At 38.0% G+C, this 16,432-nt stretch overlaps 1 protein-coding gene across 1 annotated transcript; it reads right to left on the reverse strand.

Annotated features, from left to right (window-relative positions):
• Nucleotides 1–869: 869 nt before the first annotated feature.
• Nucleotides 870–11,044, reverse strand: LOC113021685 (taste receptor type 1 member 3-like). The gene is made up of 8 exons (XM_026166384.1): nucleotides 10,842–11,044; nucleotides 9,115–9,415; nucleotides 8,498–8,854; nucleotides 7,979–8,395; nucleotides 7,686–7,889; nucleotides 5,407–5,527; nucleotides 3,661–4,031; nucleotides 870–1,472 (listed from the first exon to the last, which is right to left on the reverse strand). The coding sequence occupies exons 1-8, from the start codon at nucleotides 11,042–11,044 to the stop codon at nucleotides 870–872; spliced, it is 2,577 nt and encodes an 858-aa protein (XP_026022169.1).
• Between the last annotated feature and the right edge of the window lie 5,388 nt (nucleotides 11,045–16,432).

A 16,432-nucleotide genomic window follows, 5' to 3' on the forward strand; every position in this document is an offset into this window, starting at 1 on the left:
TATTTGAATTATAAACTCACGCCATGATTTCATTTTTGATGTGCCATGATTTCCCAGACTACCTCAGTACAAATTAATGCGAACCACTAGTGTGTTCTCGTTTAAATGACACATTGTGCTGTACTTACGTTTGTGCTGAATGTAGACTGCAAGTTTTTTTCTTCTATATTTCAAAGTCAAATATCGCACAATGAAGTTCATACTCATACTCCATTTAATTTCACAACTTTCAAGTACAAATACAACAAAGAAAAAAAACCTGTCAGTTATACAACATGAAATCTGCTGTTAAAAGATTAAAAGCAAATTATAGTCAGTGATTCAATAAGGCTCCAATAAGGCGCACGGGATTATAAGGCGCACTGTTGATGAACAGGTCTGTTTTCATACATAGGGCACACGGGATTATAAGGCACATTAAGCGAAACAAAACAGTCAGATAAGTTAAACTTTACTCAACTCATTCTTCTTGCTTCCTCCACCTCCGTGCCATTGTTTGATTAATGATGAATGCACCTTATAGTGCGGAAAATACGGTATATTAAAATAACACAGCTCACAGTTACCTACTTTTAGCTACAATTTTGTGACTAACATTATTCCAAGCAAAACAATAATCCTGAAAAATAATAAAATTTCAACTACAAGACTGTATGTTCATTAATAAGCACAAAGCACTCTTTCTGTGTTATGTTTATACCTCACATTTTCGAGTAACTCAGAAACAATGCATCATATAATCTAATGTGATGGTACAATTTATAATATGCTAAGATATGGTGTATATATAACAATCATTGTCTGTGATGAAAGAAAATAAATGTAAGTTTTTCAGATTCTTTGATTTACTTTATAAACAGTTTAACTGTCTATTGTCCTTCCTGTGCTTTTGGCTGTGGCTCCTCTTCTGTTTGAGTTGGTGGGACGCCCTCTAAGAAGGTACAGAAGTACTTTGGTGTGTTTAAGTCAGGTTTCCTTAACAGCAAGTAGCATTTTGGAAAGTAGTAGGCTGCCAGCAGTCCAAAGTTGCTTGCTAGGCTGAAATAAACATGGACAACTGACCTGTTCTTGTTAGCTGAACTATTGTTTCCTATGTAGATTGGAATAAAGATCACCCAAATGACACAGTAGGTCAGGGTGGAAAAGGTGATGTCTCTGGCTAAGTTATACTGATGAAGAGGCTTCACTGCCATGAAGGTGCACATGAAGGATGCAAGGGCCATTACACCATTGAAACCCTGCATTAAAGCAAATCCAATCAAAGGTGAAACAGGACACGATAGGAATGATTCTACAAAGTCTATTGTCATATTTGCCACATATCCAGACAATGAAGGTCCTTCTTGAACAAACCAGCCACAGAAACCAGCCTGCACAGCGCAGCAGATCAGCACAAACAGCCAGCTCACAGGGCCTCTTAACAAATGCAGGTGAGAGGCAGCCATCTCTGGGAACTCTGTCACATAGAGTATCTGTTTGAAAAGAAAGGTTACCATCTTGATTATAATGTATACTTTTTATTTTATCCTACAATATCCTTAAGTTTGGCATCAATACATATAATTCCCATTTAAAAAGCTTCTGAAATTTCTAGAGAAATTTAAACTAGAAAACCTGTCAAGCTGCAATTTACATTTATCTGTCCAAGCAGGTATGTGAGCTGATAGAGAGACTATGACAAAACAAATTGAAATCTGGAATACAGACACATTACACAAAAAAACTGAATATATTATAACAGAGGTTCTGGGCCAGCATCCAAAATCAAATGTTGCAAATAAAGTACAATTTCTTAAGTGTGGATCCTTCTTTCAGAAACAAAGACAAAATTTGATGTGATTTTGGGGTAAATTTCTTGAAATTGTATATATAGAAAAGACAATTCATGTTTTTTTTTCTATTAATGTCAGTATATTATAAATATTAATAGTACCTGGACAGACACAAACTCAGCTCAAGTATGATTTTGCTGTAATACCAATCTGACCCATCAAGTAAGAGTTTATGAGGCTTCATATTTTCACCACCTTCACTACCTCTATGTCTTGCATCTTCGCTTTTTTACCCACCTGCATCTAATTCACACACATATATTCTGATTGTTTCTGTAGACATTTACTTAAAAAACATTGTAAAACCTCTTGTAGACAAACAAACAAAAAAAGCTATCTGGACTCCATGGATAATTTTAGATCAATCTCCAAGCTTTCTTTTCTTTAATTTTTTTTTTTTTTTTTTTTTTTTAGAAAAGCTTAATCCTAAACAAACCTAATGACATTCACATGCTCAACACACTCTATGACTGTATCCGATATATTAAATCATGGATGTCCCACAACTTCCTTAAGCTAAATAGAGACTGAAGTAGTCATTGCTAACCATTGCACAATAAACACCGATCAGGCAAAACATTATGACTACTAACAGGTTCTGATAGAAAAGTGTCAGAATACACAGTGCTTCACAATTTTTTGCATCTGGGCCTGCAGCTGCAGATCAGTCAGGGTAAACTTGCTGAGCTCTGTCCACTGCTGAAAGCACCAACAATGGGCACATGAACTGGACCATGGAGCAATAGGAAAAGGTGGTGTGGTCTGAATAATATTTTCTTTTACATCTTGTGGATGCCCAGGACCATGTGTGTTACTTACATGGGTATCATCTGGCACCAGGATACACTATGGGAAAAAAAGCAGCCCGGTGGAGACAAGGCAATGTTCTGCTGGTCCCGTCATCCATGTGGATGTTACGTTGACACCTAGCTAAATATTGCTGCAGACCATATACATGGAAGCAATATTCCAAGATGACTGTGGCCTCTTTCAGCAGGATAGCGCATACTGCCACAAAGCAAATGTGGTTCAGGAGTGGCTTGAGAAGTCTCAATCTAAGTGAGTTCGAAGGAAATGTTGCTAACATCTTGGTGCTAGATACCACTGCTCTAGTGGAGTCCATGCCGCCATGGGTTAACCCTGCTTTGGCAGTACAGTGGTCCCTCGTCATAACGCAGTTCACCTCTCCTGGCCTCGCTGTTTCGCTGATTTTTTAAAATAATAAATAATAGTGGATTGCATTTATTCTCTGGCAGCTGCTCTATTCCCATGTTCTGGACCTGAAAACAGGCTTTGATCTTTCTTTTCTTTCTATAATATTGGACTTATTTTTCTAGGAAGGTTTGAACTTTGAGAGTGTGAAAAGTGTGAAAAGGGTCATGCCTGTCTGAGAAAGTGTATTAGGTGTGTAGTGAGGGGTTTAACGGCCTTAAAACATCTATATTAATTGTAAAAAATAAAGCTGGCTACTTTCATTTCACCTATCGCGGATTATTTGTAGAACGTAACTCCCGCGATAAACGAGGGACCACTGTAAAAGGAGGACCAACATGATAGTGGGCAGGTGTCCATATTGTTATGCCTGATCATTGTATAATGTCTATAAGTGATATTTTTGTAGGTTCTAAGTAATTATTAGAATAACACAATTTCTTAATACAAACAGAAACATTACACACTTTTAATCTGCTTTACAATCTGTTAAGGTTCAAATATTGATCCACAAATCCCAGCTGGGAAATTTCAATTTTTTTTCTCTCACTAAAGCTGATTCTGTAGTTTCTCTACACTGCCATCGGGAGGCGGCATTTCACCAGTCTTAACTCACCTGTAGTGAGAATAAAAGGATAATGGAGAGGGTGAGCGTCTGGAAAATGGAGGTGAAAGGCAGCTGAAGACGACACACCACATCCCCTGGCGCCCCCAGGAAAAGCAGCAGACTGAGACATGCTCCCATCAGGCCGAACACAGCCACAAAACTCAAGGGACCCCCCGAGGCCATTACCAGGGGGGTTCCTCGTTGCATCAGGAACAAGACACCCACTGACCCCTGACATATCAGCAGGAGCGCACCAACTAGCATCATTATCACAGCATCCTGGCTGTGCCACTCAAAAAACTTAAAGATGGGGTCAGTGCAGTTTGTGCTGCGATGCTGGGACCACTGACGGTTGGGACACTTAGTACACTGGGTGTCGTCTGTGAGTGAGAAAGCACAAAAATATGGCTTGATTAAAAAATATGCTATTTCATAATAATCAGATTAACTCAATACCGTATTTTATGTATGATTTACTGAATCTGTAAACATCAAATGTATGGTGTATTGCAAAGAAGCAGTTAAAAAGATCAATATCATCTGTGTTTTAGATCTATAGTTATCATTAGTTAATGTTTTAGATTAGGTTTTTACAGGGGCTTTGTGTGGAATTATCTCTTGGTTGCATATTGTGACTCTTTGAAGCTACAACTACCACAATATTAAAACTAGCTGTATGTTATTCTATGAACTAGAGATGCTAGACCATAGAATTTTATTAAGGAGGGGAAAGGCTCTTTTTACATTACCTGGTTTTATGTCATATGAAATTACCTGCTAGCTTAAAAAAATAAAAAAAATATACATATAGAAAATTCCCCTCTCGCCCTTACGAGTGGTCTGTATTCTTCAAGCTCATCTACCAGAGGCCTGGGAGTTTGAGGGTCCTGTGCAGTATGTTAGCTGTTCCTAGGACTGTGCTCTTCTAGGCAGAGATCTTGGATGTTGTTCCTGGGATCTGCTGGAGCCACTCGCCTAGCTTGAGGGTCACTGCACCAAGTAGTCCAATTACCACTGGGACCACTGTTATCTTAACCCTCCACATTTTCTTCAGCTCTTCTCTGAGCCCTTGGTACTTCTCCAGCTTCTTGTGTTCCTTCTTCCTGATGTTGCGGTCATTCGGTATCGCTATGTTGATCACTAGGGCCATCTTCTTCCGCTTGTCTACCACCACTATGTCCGGTTGGTTAGCCACCACCATTTTGTCCGTCTGTATCTGGAAGTCCTACAGCATCTTAGCTCGGTCATTCTCCACCAACCTAGGAGGCGTCTCCCATTTTGACCTTGAGACTTCCAGGCCGTACTCGGCACAGATGTTTCTGTATACTATGCCAACCACTTGGTTATGGTGTTTCATGTATGCCCTGCCCACTAGCATCTTGCACCTTGCTGTTATTTGCTGGATTGTCTCAAGGGCATTTTACACAGCCTTCACCTGGGCAGCCCATATCACGATAAGTCAGCTTTTATGGATCTTGTACTTAGAGATTGCTCCTGGGTTGCCATGATTACATGATTAGTGCCTCTGTGCTGTCTTTCAGTCCAGCTTTGTCAAGCCACTGGTAGAATACACACACACACACACACACACACACACACACACACACACACACACACACACACACACACACACACACACACACACACACACACACACATATATATAACACACAAATCCTTTTTTATTCTCTTGACAAGGATGCAAATAAGCAAATAAGGACACATATCTCAGATAAGAGTGGCCGAACACATTACCCTTATTTGCCTGGTAGGTGCCTGCCAAACAGTCAATACAGTCAAAGCAGCAGGAATGGAAGCCTTTTACTCTGTGGACCTGGCCTTTACCACAATTTGCTGAACAAGTGGATGTAGGAACCTGCAAAAGTTGTTTAAAAAAAAGGAAAGGAAAAAGAGAGAACAAAAAAACACAGTATCTCAAATTCCATGATGATTGGGATAAACTGGATGACAAATCTTTTACATAATATAACTTACTATAAAAGACTTTGACAGACTGGGTCAGCTAAACCCCAGAACCCTTAATTAAATATCAGAAGAAATTGAGTGGACGCAGATGTAAATATTTAAGTACCCATTCTATTATAGCTTGCTAATAAGGATGTAATAATAAATAACAGAGATAATAATAAGATGGGAAAAGGAAGGTAATAATATAGAAATAGGAAGTTATTTAATTAGCATAATATACAATTAACAAATAATATGGATTATCACTATTACAATGACATGTAGAGAAATATTACACTGAAATATATGGAATAATACATTGATTAAAAAAATACTACAACCTGCTAGCAATAAAATACTAACACTTGTGCATTATTATTATTATTATTATTATTATTTTACATATGTGTAATAATGAAAACTCAGGGCTGCAAAATAAAAATGGCTTCTTTCTTTATAATTCTGTCTTTATAATCTATTAAAGCAAACTTCACCATGATAATTACCTTGAAGACTTCTTCATTATTGTGGATGATTTTAACATCCATGTTGATGCAAAAAATGACAGCCTCAACATGGCATTTGATCTGTTATTGGACTCAACTAGCTTCTCTCAAAATATTTATAAGATAAAATCCATAAAACTAGAACATCTTACTCTTCAGCCCTGTAGCCAGGCTGACAAAAATTCAGAGCTCTGTTGAGTCAGCCAGTCTGCATCACTACAGGCGCACCACCAATTCGCCTGTTGATCTCCCACTTCATTCTCCCCTAACGCTTAAACAAGGCCCCAAGATACTTAAAGTCTTCCACTTGGGGTATGAACTCTTTCCTGAGCCGGAGTGGGTATGCCACCTTTTTCTGGCTTCACACTCCACTGCAAACTGCTCCAGAGTGAGCTAGAGGCAGTCACCTGATGAAGCCAACAGAGTCAGAACACCTGCAAAAAGCAGACATGAGATTCTCACACCATCCAAGTGGAAGTCTTCCGCCACTTGGCTACGCCTGGAAATTCTATCCATAAAAATTATGAACAGAATCGGTAATAAAGGGCAGCCCTGAATTCCACCAGGGCTGCCCCCTGGAAATGAGTCCAACTTATTTCCAGCTATGTGGACCAAGTTCTTGCAATGGTTGTATAAAGCACTCGTAGCAGTGGGCCAGACACCCCTTACTCCTGAACCACCTCCCACAGGACACTGCGAGGGACAGGGTTGAATGCCTATTCCAAGTCCACAAAAGACACTGGTTGGGCAAACTCACATGATCCCACGAGTATCTTCAAAAGACTAAAGTGCCGGTCGAGTGTTCCACAACCGGGACGAAAACCACATTGTTCCTCCTGTATCCAAGCTTGAACTAACAGATGGCAGCACCCTGGCATAGATTTGGCCAGGGAGGCTGAGGAGTGTGATCCCCCTATAGTTGAAGCACAGCCCCCCCGGTCCCCTTTATCAAAAATGGGAACCACCATCCCAGTCTGCCGATCCAAAGGTACCGCCCCTGATCTCAATGCAACATTGTATTTCACAATTACACTGACAGCTGCTCTTTGCTAATTCTCTTGAACAGGGGGATCAGGTGTGGAAGAGGAACGCTTTCTTAGATCATGACGCATATGGTTCTCCTACATTTGATATTTGCATCTCTATTTGATACATCAGCATTCTCTTGTAACAGAATGCTGATGTGCTCTTGTTTGACTATAGTTTTTGTTCATGTTTGAGGAGAAACACATTAGGACAACTGTAAATCTGACACTTAGACTTATGCCTATAGTTCTGTGGTTAATCATATATTTTCATTATGGAAAAAATAACAGTTGTGGTGTGAGGGTGTGAAAACCGAGACAGACCTACAACATCCAGAGCGTAGAGGAACTTAGGGCAAAACTCGTCCACCAGGTCTGCCCAGCATCCTCCCTTGCCACCTGATCAAACTCACCACATTGAAAATTAATGGGTAATAACTTGCTATTTCCAGATTGTTCTCTTCTGTTTTCACCGCAATATTACTGAGCTGTGATATAATGTGCAACCAATATTTTACATAATTACAAATGTTACCTCTGCTGTATGCCATTCAAAGTGGTTCTTGGAGATGTGCAGTTCTTGCTCAGAATATTCTCCCACAGTTCTGATATCCACTTGAGATGAGTTTGTCCAGACCCACTGAATGACATCGTATCCTATGTTCGGGTTGCCATATTGGTCGAATTCCAGATGTGTGCTATTTATGTTAATAGAAGTCTTCCTTAAAGCTTCCAACAGCTGCAAAATGAAATGGTTGTTGGTATTATTGATAAGTTTGATTCTAAATTGTGTACAGTGGTCTTTATAATAGAAAAAAATGAAATCACCTTCCAGGGATAGATTTTGCTTCTAGATCCCCACTGACAGGCAGTTAAATTGCACTCCAGCAGGTTATGCAGTGCCTGTGCTACACTATAGACAGCGGCATACACACTGAAAGCTGACGTCTGCACTGCAGGTGCTTCTACCAGGGTAATATTATCTGGTGACAAGTTCCAGCATTGTGGGCAGGGATTGTTAGTATTGTAAAGATTTGTGGCTGGAGTGGATGTCTTTATCCTCTCTTCACTGAGTTTCTTGAAAAGCTCCATTGCATAATCGGTGAACAGTCCGAGGGTGTCTGTTTTGTCAATGAATGCAATGATTGTACCAACTGTTTCAATGTCAGGCAGAGAAGTCACTTGAGCATCGATGGCCCAGCTTGTGGTGCCAATCCATACAGCTGTTAAATTACTCCTGATAACCTGGAATAAATTGGATTTGTTTACCAGTACTGAACAAACACTAATAGAAATGAATAGAAATGAATACATTTCTAAGTTACTTTAAATCTCTGTTTCACCAACCTCTTTAAAAAAGATTTCACTTTGCTCTGGGAGAGAAAACACCACTACCACTCTGACATTGGTCATTTGGATATTGTGAATGATGGTTTTGACCATTGGCACAGGGTCAGTGTACACTGGAATCAGACCCTGATAGGCCACACAGATAGATGTGTTGTCTGCAAATTTGGTGAACATCTGCACACCTTCTTGCCCGTACTCCTCGTCACTGCCCACAATTGCCACCCAGTTCCAGCCAAATTCCTCTATTAGCTTTATTATGACATCCACTTGCCATTTGTCACTGGGTACCGTACGAAAGAATGACGGGTAGGAAACATCATCACTGAATTTGTCACTGGTGGCCCCATAGCTAATCTGGTGTGAAAATTAAAAACAAAGTGTTAGTTACCTTTGCTTATTGTTGACACATAAGACTTGATATATTTTTATCAATTAAAAAATGACAATAATATTAATTATAGACTGATTTTGTTTTTTATGACACATGTGACATAACCATACGGATCAAGATTTCGATTACTGCACATTATTTAATGCATGCATTGCATGCACTCTCAAATATGTGCAGCAAGAGAAAATATCCTGCAAATTATAAAAAAAAAGTGTATTCAAACCTGTGGCATCAGAAAGAATCCCAGGAGTTTTCCAATGAATGACACCATTTTTGAGGTATAAGGACCAATCACTGCAGCTACGCTGGTCTCATAGGTGGTGTAATTACACCGCACAGATAGTTCTTTGCTGGATTTTTCAGTGAGGAAGGACAGAGTGGGCTTTACAATAATGGCCGACTGGCTGCATGTGTCATAGATTTCATAACCTAACTTGATGCCAGGGAGGAGAGTCTGGTTTCCATTGATTTCATCCACTGCGTATTTCATGGCTATTGCAAGTCCCAGTCCAAGATCATTTACTCTGTTGAGTCCCAAGTAGAAAAAAATAAAAAACTTTTTTAGTCAGGGTCAGTATACACAGTGATTTAGAATCTGAAATGTTAGATATAAAAATATATATTAGATTAAAAAACTTGATATAATGAGTATAAGGAAATGTGAAATTAATGCGATAGAGGTGGGAGATCATGTTATAAGAACAATAACAGTAGAATTGTGATCTTTGGAACAATTAAAATGAAGAAAAAATATCTATTATAGGAGGCAGCAAATGCATTGATGAGACGTAATATTATATCCAGTCGGAAGTAACTTAATAAAGTACAGAAGGAAATAAATGCAAAATATTAGTTATACAATACAACAATTTTTGGTTAAAACATAGTCAAAAGGAGTGTGCTGTTCTCTGTAACGTACGAGGGGAAATTATTACACTAACAAAACATACGTTGTAGATAATATCAAATACTTGAATGAAAAGAAAATAATTTGGATTTAAAAAGTATATAAATACAATTAATCTATTGCATATAATGCACAACTAACAAAACTCATAACTGAGGAAGCACAAGGATTGTGGGAAATGATGGATACGGTAATGAATGTTTTTACAACACCTTTAAGTTAATTTATGTCCAGACATTTAAGTTGATTTTTCGGAAAGAAGAATGCTTGACATGAAATTATTATTATGTTTGTCATACCAAAGCAAGACAAGGACCATATTGAGTGCAGTACTTATTTCTATTTCTTATTTACTTAACACAAATAAGAACAGCAATCATAGCAGACATTTAAAAAAAAAAATAACCCCACATTTATAAAATTATATACCGTGATACTAGTTTTGATCATTAAGTACCTGTGCTGTTTATAAGTCTGGGGAAACCTGCAGTCAGATAATGAAACATTCTCCCATGCAAAACATTTTGAACTGAATCCTAATGTATCATCACCCAATGTAATGCATCCAGGTATTTCCTTACTTGGATTATTGAGCATACATAAAGACAAAACTTCACCAGTATTAATGAATAAGTTGAAAAACATAGCACTTTGCTACTGTTTTTTAAATAATTAATTTATAACCATGACAATTTAAGAAGAGAAAATATATTTCAATGGAAATGCACTCAAAAGTAATACATAAATAAAGCTGAGAAGAAAATTCCATTCAAGTGAAACACATTTGCTGACTTAAAACATGAAGAAGGATTTGTACATTTTATAACATAATGAATAAAGAAGCAATTCCACCCAGATTTATAACCAGATATCTTAGATATTGTCTTCTGATACTTTAATTCTTTAGCTAAAACAGGACTGGTAAGATTTTGGAAGATCTTCACTGAAATGGATTCCTTTGAAAATACTCCTACTTTTCCACTCCTGTTAAAAATAAAGATAGAATCTCAGTTTTTTAAAGAGTCCTTCATAACCATCCTTACCTGTCACAGGTTATCTGGTTTGGCTCTGTTATGTCACTGACGTTGCTGTTGAGGTCGTTAATGGGAAAGAGCCCGCCAAGCATAATGTCCCCAGGTAAACTGAAGAGGTTGGCAGAAATGTTGCTGAACCATTCAGGAAAACTCTCACTAAAGCTCACTCTAAAGAAACAGCACAAAACCAGTAGAGGTAAACATAAAGCCATGATGCCAATAAGCAGGAGACTGAACCCAGAAAGTTTCAGTGCGCTTTCATGTCAGTGCATCATGTTTTTATGCAGACGGTTTCATGCAAATTCAGTCCTCATGTCCACCTTCTCCTGACCACCCAACCTGATACTTTAGAGCAAATGGTAAACAAAACAGAAAATTTACATGTGTGGTATGAACAGATATGAACTTTTTAAAATTATTGAATAAAACCTTTTTCATCATAATGAAAAGTCAAAAAACAAATGCAAACTCTGGTGTATGAAGATTGAATGGCACAGTCTCATTTAATGACCTTAATGGTTTTCACATAATTAGGACACTGCATTTAATTAACATGTACCTAGAGGTAAAGACTTTGCACATGTTATGCATGTTTGTGTGTATGCTGTGTCAGTTGTGTTCATCTTTCCGGAGAATTTTCCTAACATTTGTTTGTGGCTTGAAATTTGCTTCTCTTTGGTGTCTGCCATGAGATGAGCAATTCCTTTCCGCCTACTTACCCAGAGTAATCCTTGCATATCGAATGTTAGTTTTTGGAAGGTTTTCACTTCACTGACTTTATAACATAACTTTTGCGATAAATTATGCTTATTTTACCCTATTATTGATGCAATTCTGAGCCACTGAAGAGCATTAATAGGTGTTTGTCCTGAAATTGGTTGATAATAACCTTTATCTTGAGATGTGTTTTCATGGAGCTTTGTACTCACCACACTATTGGCTTTGCATGTTTTTGCATCCAATGTTGCTAAAACCAACTGAAATATTAGCTCTCATGACATCTACATAATTCTGAAGTGCACATGTATTATCTACAGGTGGGTGAAAAGTTTAATACCCATGATTAGTATATGTAACGTCATGGTAATTTAATGTGTTCTTTAAATTGTTCTTGTGGAATAATTGCACAGCATACATGTTAATGACAAAGGAACTCAGTAAGGATCTAAGAAGGAGAATTATACATTTCCACAAATTAGGAAGGTCTCTTGGAGCCATTTCTAAACAAATGCAGATTTCAAAATTTATCAGTTCCACTTTGCCAAAGTCAGAAAGAAGGCTCAAACTGTCAGCCACAGATGGGAGGAAACTGGTTAGGGTATTAAGGAACAACCCAGGAACCACCAAGACTCAAGCCTGCCATGAACTAGAACTTGTTGGAACAGCAGCTTAACTGTCCACAGTGAAATGGGTTTTACAACACCATGGATGGTAAGGGTGCCAACCAAGAGGGAAACCTCTGCTCCAAAACTCACATCTTCATTCTCAAATGAAGTGTATACACATAGAAGCCAAATGCTTTCTGGAGAAAAGGTTTTTGGTCAGACGAGACAAAGATTAAGTTATTTAGTCACAATGTCAAGTTGTATTCTTGGAGGAGTAAAGGTGATACTTTACCTAAGAATACTCTGACAGCTGCTGGTGGTAGCATCATACTCTTGGGCTGCTTTGCTGACATTTGTATTGGTACATTGCAGAACATGTATGGAACAATGAAGAAGGAGGACCTCCTCAAATCAATAGCTAAATGGCTGAAACTTGGACACAGTTTAATGTTCCAACAGGAAAATGATCCCAAACACACATCAAAACTGGTTTTTGGAAAATATAAAGCCCTTGCCAGGAAACCAAGCATTTTAAATGAACTCAACTAATTCTGAGAGTGGTCAAATATCCAGGGAGATACAACAGCATCATCATGTATTGCCAAACAAACAAAAAAACAAAACAAAAAATGAATCAAAAGAGAGCAAAAACACTTGGCTTGCTACAGGTTTATCTTTTCTTGAACTATTCTCAAATATTAAGCCAGGAGTGTCTGATTTTACTTCATGTACTCAGTTTCATCTGAAATGTTATAGAAAGCAGTTTTTTCTCTTTCTTTTGGTGTCAAGAAGTGCATGCATATTGTAAAACACTCATGATGATCAACAGCCAGTTTTCCACAATATGCCAGGGTCTTTCCATATTTAATAAGTCTGTTATCTTTATTTGTGCTTACAGTTCAGAATCACAAAATCTTCACATGGTGATAAGTTTGTCTTGGTAATAAAAAAAAAAACACAAGAAGTTTTTTTATGATTTGAGCAAGTGGTTAAATCGTTTTCTTATTTAAAATTAGAATTGCCAGTGATTCTACTAAGTTTTATATTTTTATATATTTTATTCCTTCCTAGTTAAATTTACCCTTTTTAATTTTTCGTATTTATTTCCTATCTTATTCATAGCCTTTTCCTTTTTTGTTCTCTTTAGGTCACGAGCAGTTGTCCAAGCATTTCACTACATATCGTACTGTGTATGACTGTGTACGTGACAAATAAAATTTGAATTTATTTGAATTTATTTGAATTTATTTTATTTATTTGCAAAGTCAATCATTGTATAACATTTGACCTTCTGGTTGAATGAATCTGGCCTGTAGTGTATCTGGATCCTGTAAGCCTTGTATTGGCCCTTTCAAATATTTTTACATTCATGAATTTTTCTTTTTTAAATACCACCACCCACCAACAAATAGCTTTAAATGCACATCATTGGGTCAATAATTATGATCCAGTAATTCCAGCAAATCCAGTTCTCCATAGTATTCTGAAAAGTGGGATTCTACGTAATGTGTTTACTTTAGGTACTTTGATTATACAACTAAAACAATATCAAGTTACTGTATGATTAAACATTTTACATCCGTAAAAAGCCCAGTGTGCAGCTCCACTTTTTGTGTACCAAATCTGTAACAGATCACAGGTACAGACTCACCATCATGTCCAATTTTTTGTTTACAAATTGTAAATTAAAACCATTAAAATGTGATGGCCTACAAACATAAGAGGAGAAACATGAGTAAAAGAAAACCACATTAATCATTTCTAGGGTTTAAGTTGGAAACATTCAATATGCATCACTGTAAAACACATTAACCGACATACTGTAGAGGAAGATCCTAAAGACAGAAATGAAATGGAGAGCGATTCATAGTAATCTTACTATAAGGAAGAGCTGCATTATTTAGTCCTGATTCTCTAGTTGACATTTGGAGCATGCAAGGGGGAAGTGGTTTCCAGTTTGCTCCACATAACTAAAGGCATTCTTACGAATCACATTTCACTGAGAAATACTCACAGCAACAGCAGAGAAAGTCAAGGTGCAAAGCAGCTGCTACAAACAGATTATGAAAATGTGTAGTTTTAACAGTCATCTCAATTTATTTCAATTGAATTACATTTTATTTATACAGTACCAAATCCCAACAATTATCTCAAGGTGCTTTATATTACAATATATATTTTGAGAGCATCTTGCCTCTGGCTGCTCTCTTTCCTTCCTGTAGGGAAAACCCACAGGAGTGTACCCTCACCTGTTCCTGCTGAATCACATGTTGGCACATCTGCATTTTATCAGATCAGATCATTTCCTGCACATGAAAGAACTGCTTCTCATTCGTTCTCGATCCATCACCAGATCGTTATAGTTATCAAAGCGGTAAGAGACTTTGAATGCTCAGATATGCCCCGCACTGATCCAGTCTGCTTTTGCTCAACCACAAAGACATACACTGCCTGTTGGAAATACTTCTCAGGTAAAAATCCTCTGAAAAGATGTTTACCTGTGACTGATCGGAAACTACAGTATAGAAATTTGCAAAATTTACTTTTGTTTAGCATTAAAACATGTTGAGCACACTTCTGCAAGTTCTTGCATTATATGTGAATAAAACTTCATCAATCATTTTTTCAGTGTATCTTTTGACATGAGTAAGCTTGACTTTAGGACAAAGGGTTTGCCGTGGGAATAAAGGAAGTCTGCTGCTATCTTGTCATCTTGACGTAAGAAGGTCGGTGTTAGTTTGCTTTAATACAGCTTGTCTGCTCCTGTCTTCTTACCCTCACCCTTTTACACAAGCTGGCATGCAAGGTTTTATCCTCTCTGTGAATGGTCAGGATCTCTTTATTTGCAGAAACATTTAAAGATGCTTACATGTCTCTGACTGGATCTTGTGTGCGGGCGGGTTCAGTATTTGTGCATACAGTGCATGCAAGATTAACATCTTGTTTATGTCAGAGCAGCTTTCTTCCTCAAGCATGAAATCACCTCCTACCTTTTTGTGTTTTGTAGCTAAGGAGACCATTTATTGATAATCTGGCCCAACATCACACACATGCAAAGAGTTGCCTGTTTTGTTTCATACACAGTGATAAATCAGTGCGGTACTAAGACAAAGGAAAAAGTAAAAAAATATATTAACACGACTGCAAAACCTATAACCATGGCTGTTAGCTGTCTTCTCATAATGATTCCTATGAATGCTGTAAACAGTTTTTTCTTGACAAAGTAGCACAAAATCTTTCTGCTTGGCTGGATGCCATTAGAGGTTAGGATGGGAATTGTTTCACACACTGTGCAACTATGAAAAAGGAGTGGATCCCTACTGTAGTGGTTCAAAAATGTTCTTGACACAAGAAATTTTAAAGGTTTCAAGACCAGGAGAAGACACAAATTAGGAAAGGCATCTGGTGCAAAATTGGTGGCAAAGGTAACATCTGTCTGTTGTGGTGACCCCTTGGAAAGTAAGGGAGCAGCTGAAAGCACCTACAGTTTATGGACTTTGATTTAGGTGGGGGGGGGGGGGGGGGGGGGTGTCATGTGGGCACCCTGTGCTGCTGGGGTTGTGCCAGCTGGTATATTTCCTGGGCTTTGGGTTTGTTAGGGTTCCCTTAGCTCTTACTGTGCTATGGTTCCTTTTCTTTGCAGTCCATACTGCTTGGGTGAGACCAGGATGCGTTGTGTGGCCTCGGGCACTGGTGGAGGCCTCCCTGCATGTTTTTGGCTCAGCACCTTATTATCCACTCTGTCCTGGTCTTCACTGTTGGTTGGGGCCACTTGGGGTTTCTGGGTTTGTGTGGGTTCTCGTCATCCCTCCGTGTGTTAGTGTTCAGGTTCCTTTGATTTGCGTGACCGTGGTGGTGTGAGCACGTGTTCTCGAGGTGTGAAACAGCCACATCTATACAAGATGATGGAAACTAATCCTGTAGCTCATGGCACATGTGACATTTGAGTTTGCTACCTGTTTCATCATTACATTTCATTACAGTAAAACAATAAAGGAAAAAAAGAGACTATCAGTTATTCAACAACAAAGTTCTAACACTGTGTTAGCAGCTAAAAGATTAAACTCAAACTCAGTGATTCAAATAACATAAAGTGTATTATTCAGAAGCAGAACTGTCTGCATGACAATTTTATTTTTGTTCAAGACAATACTTGAAAGCCAACTCTATTGCATGCATGACTTGCATCTCTAACAGTGTATTTCAAAACTGCAAACATGCATATTGAAAAAAAACAAAAAACATTTTGCAGTACATTAAGTTTAGTTCCTCAAT

The sequence above is a fragment of the Astatotilapia calliptera genome, chromosome 5 (genome assembly GCF_900246225.1).
Source record: "Astatotilapia calliptera chromosome 5, fAstCal1.2, whole genome shotgun sequence".
Classification (NCBI taxonomy): domain Eukaryota; kingdom Metazoa; phylum Chordata; class Actinopteri; order Cichliformes; family Cichlidae; genus Astatotilapia; species Astatotilapia calliptera.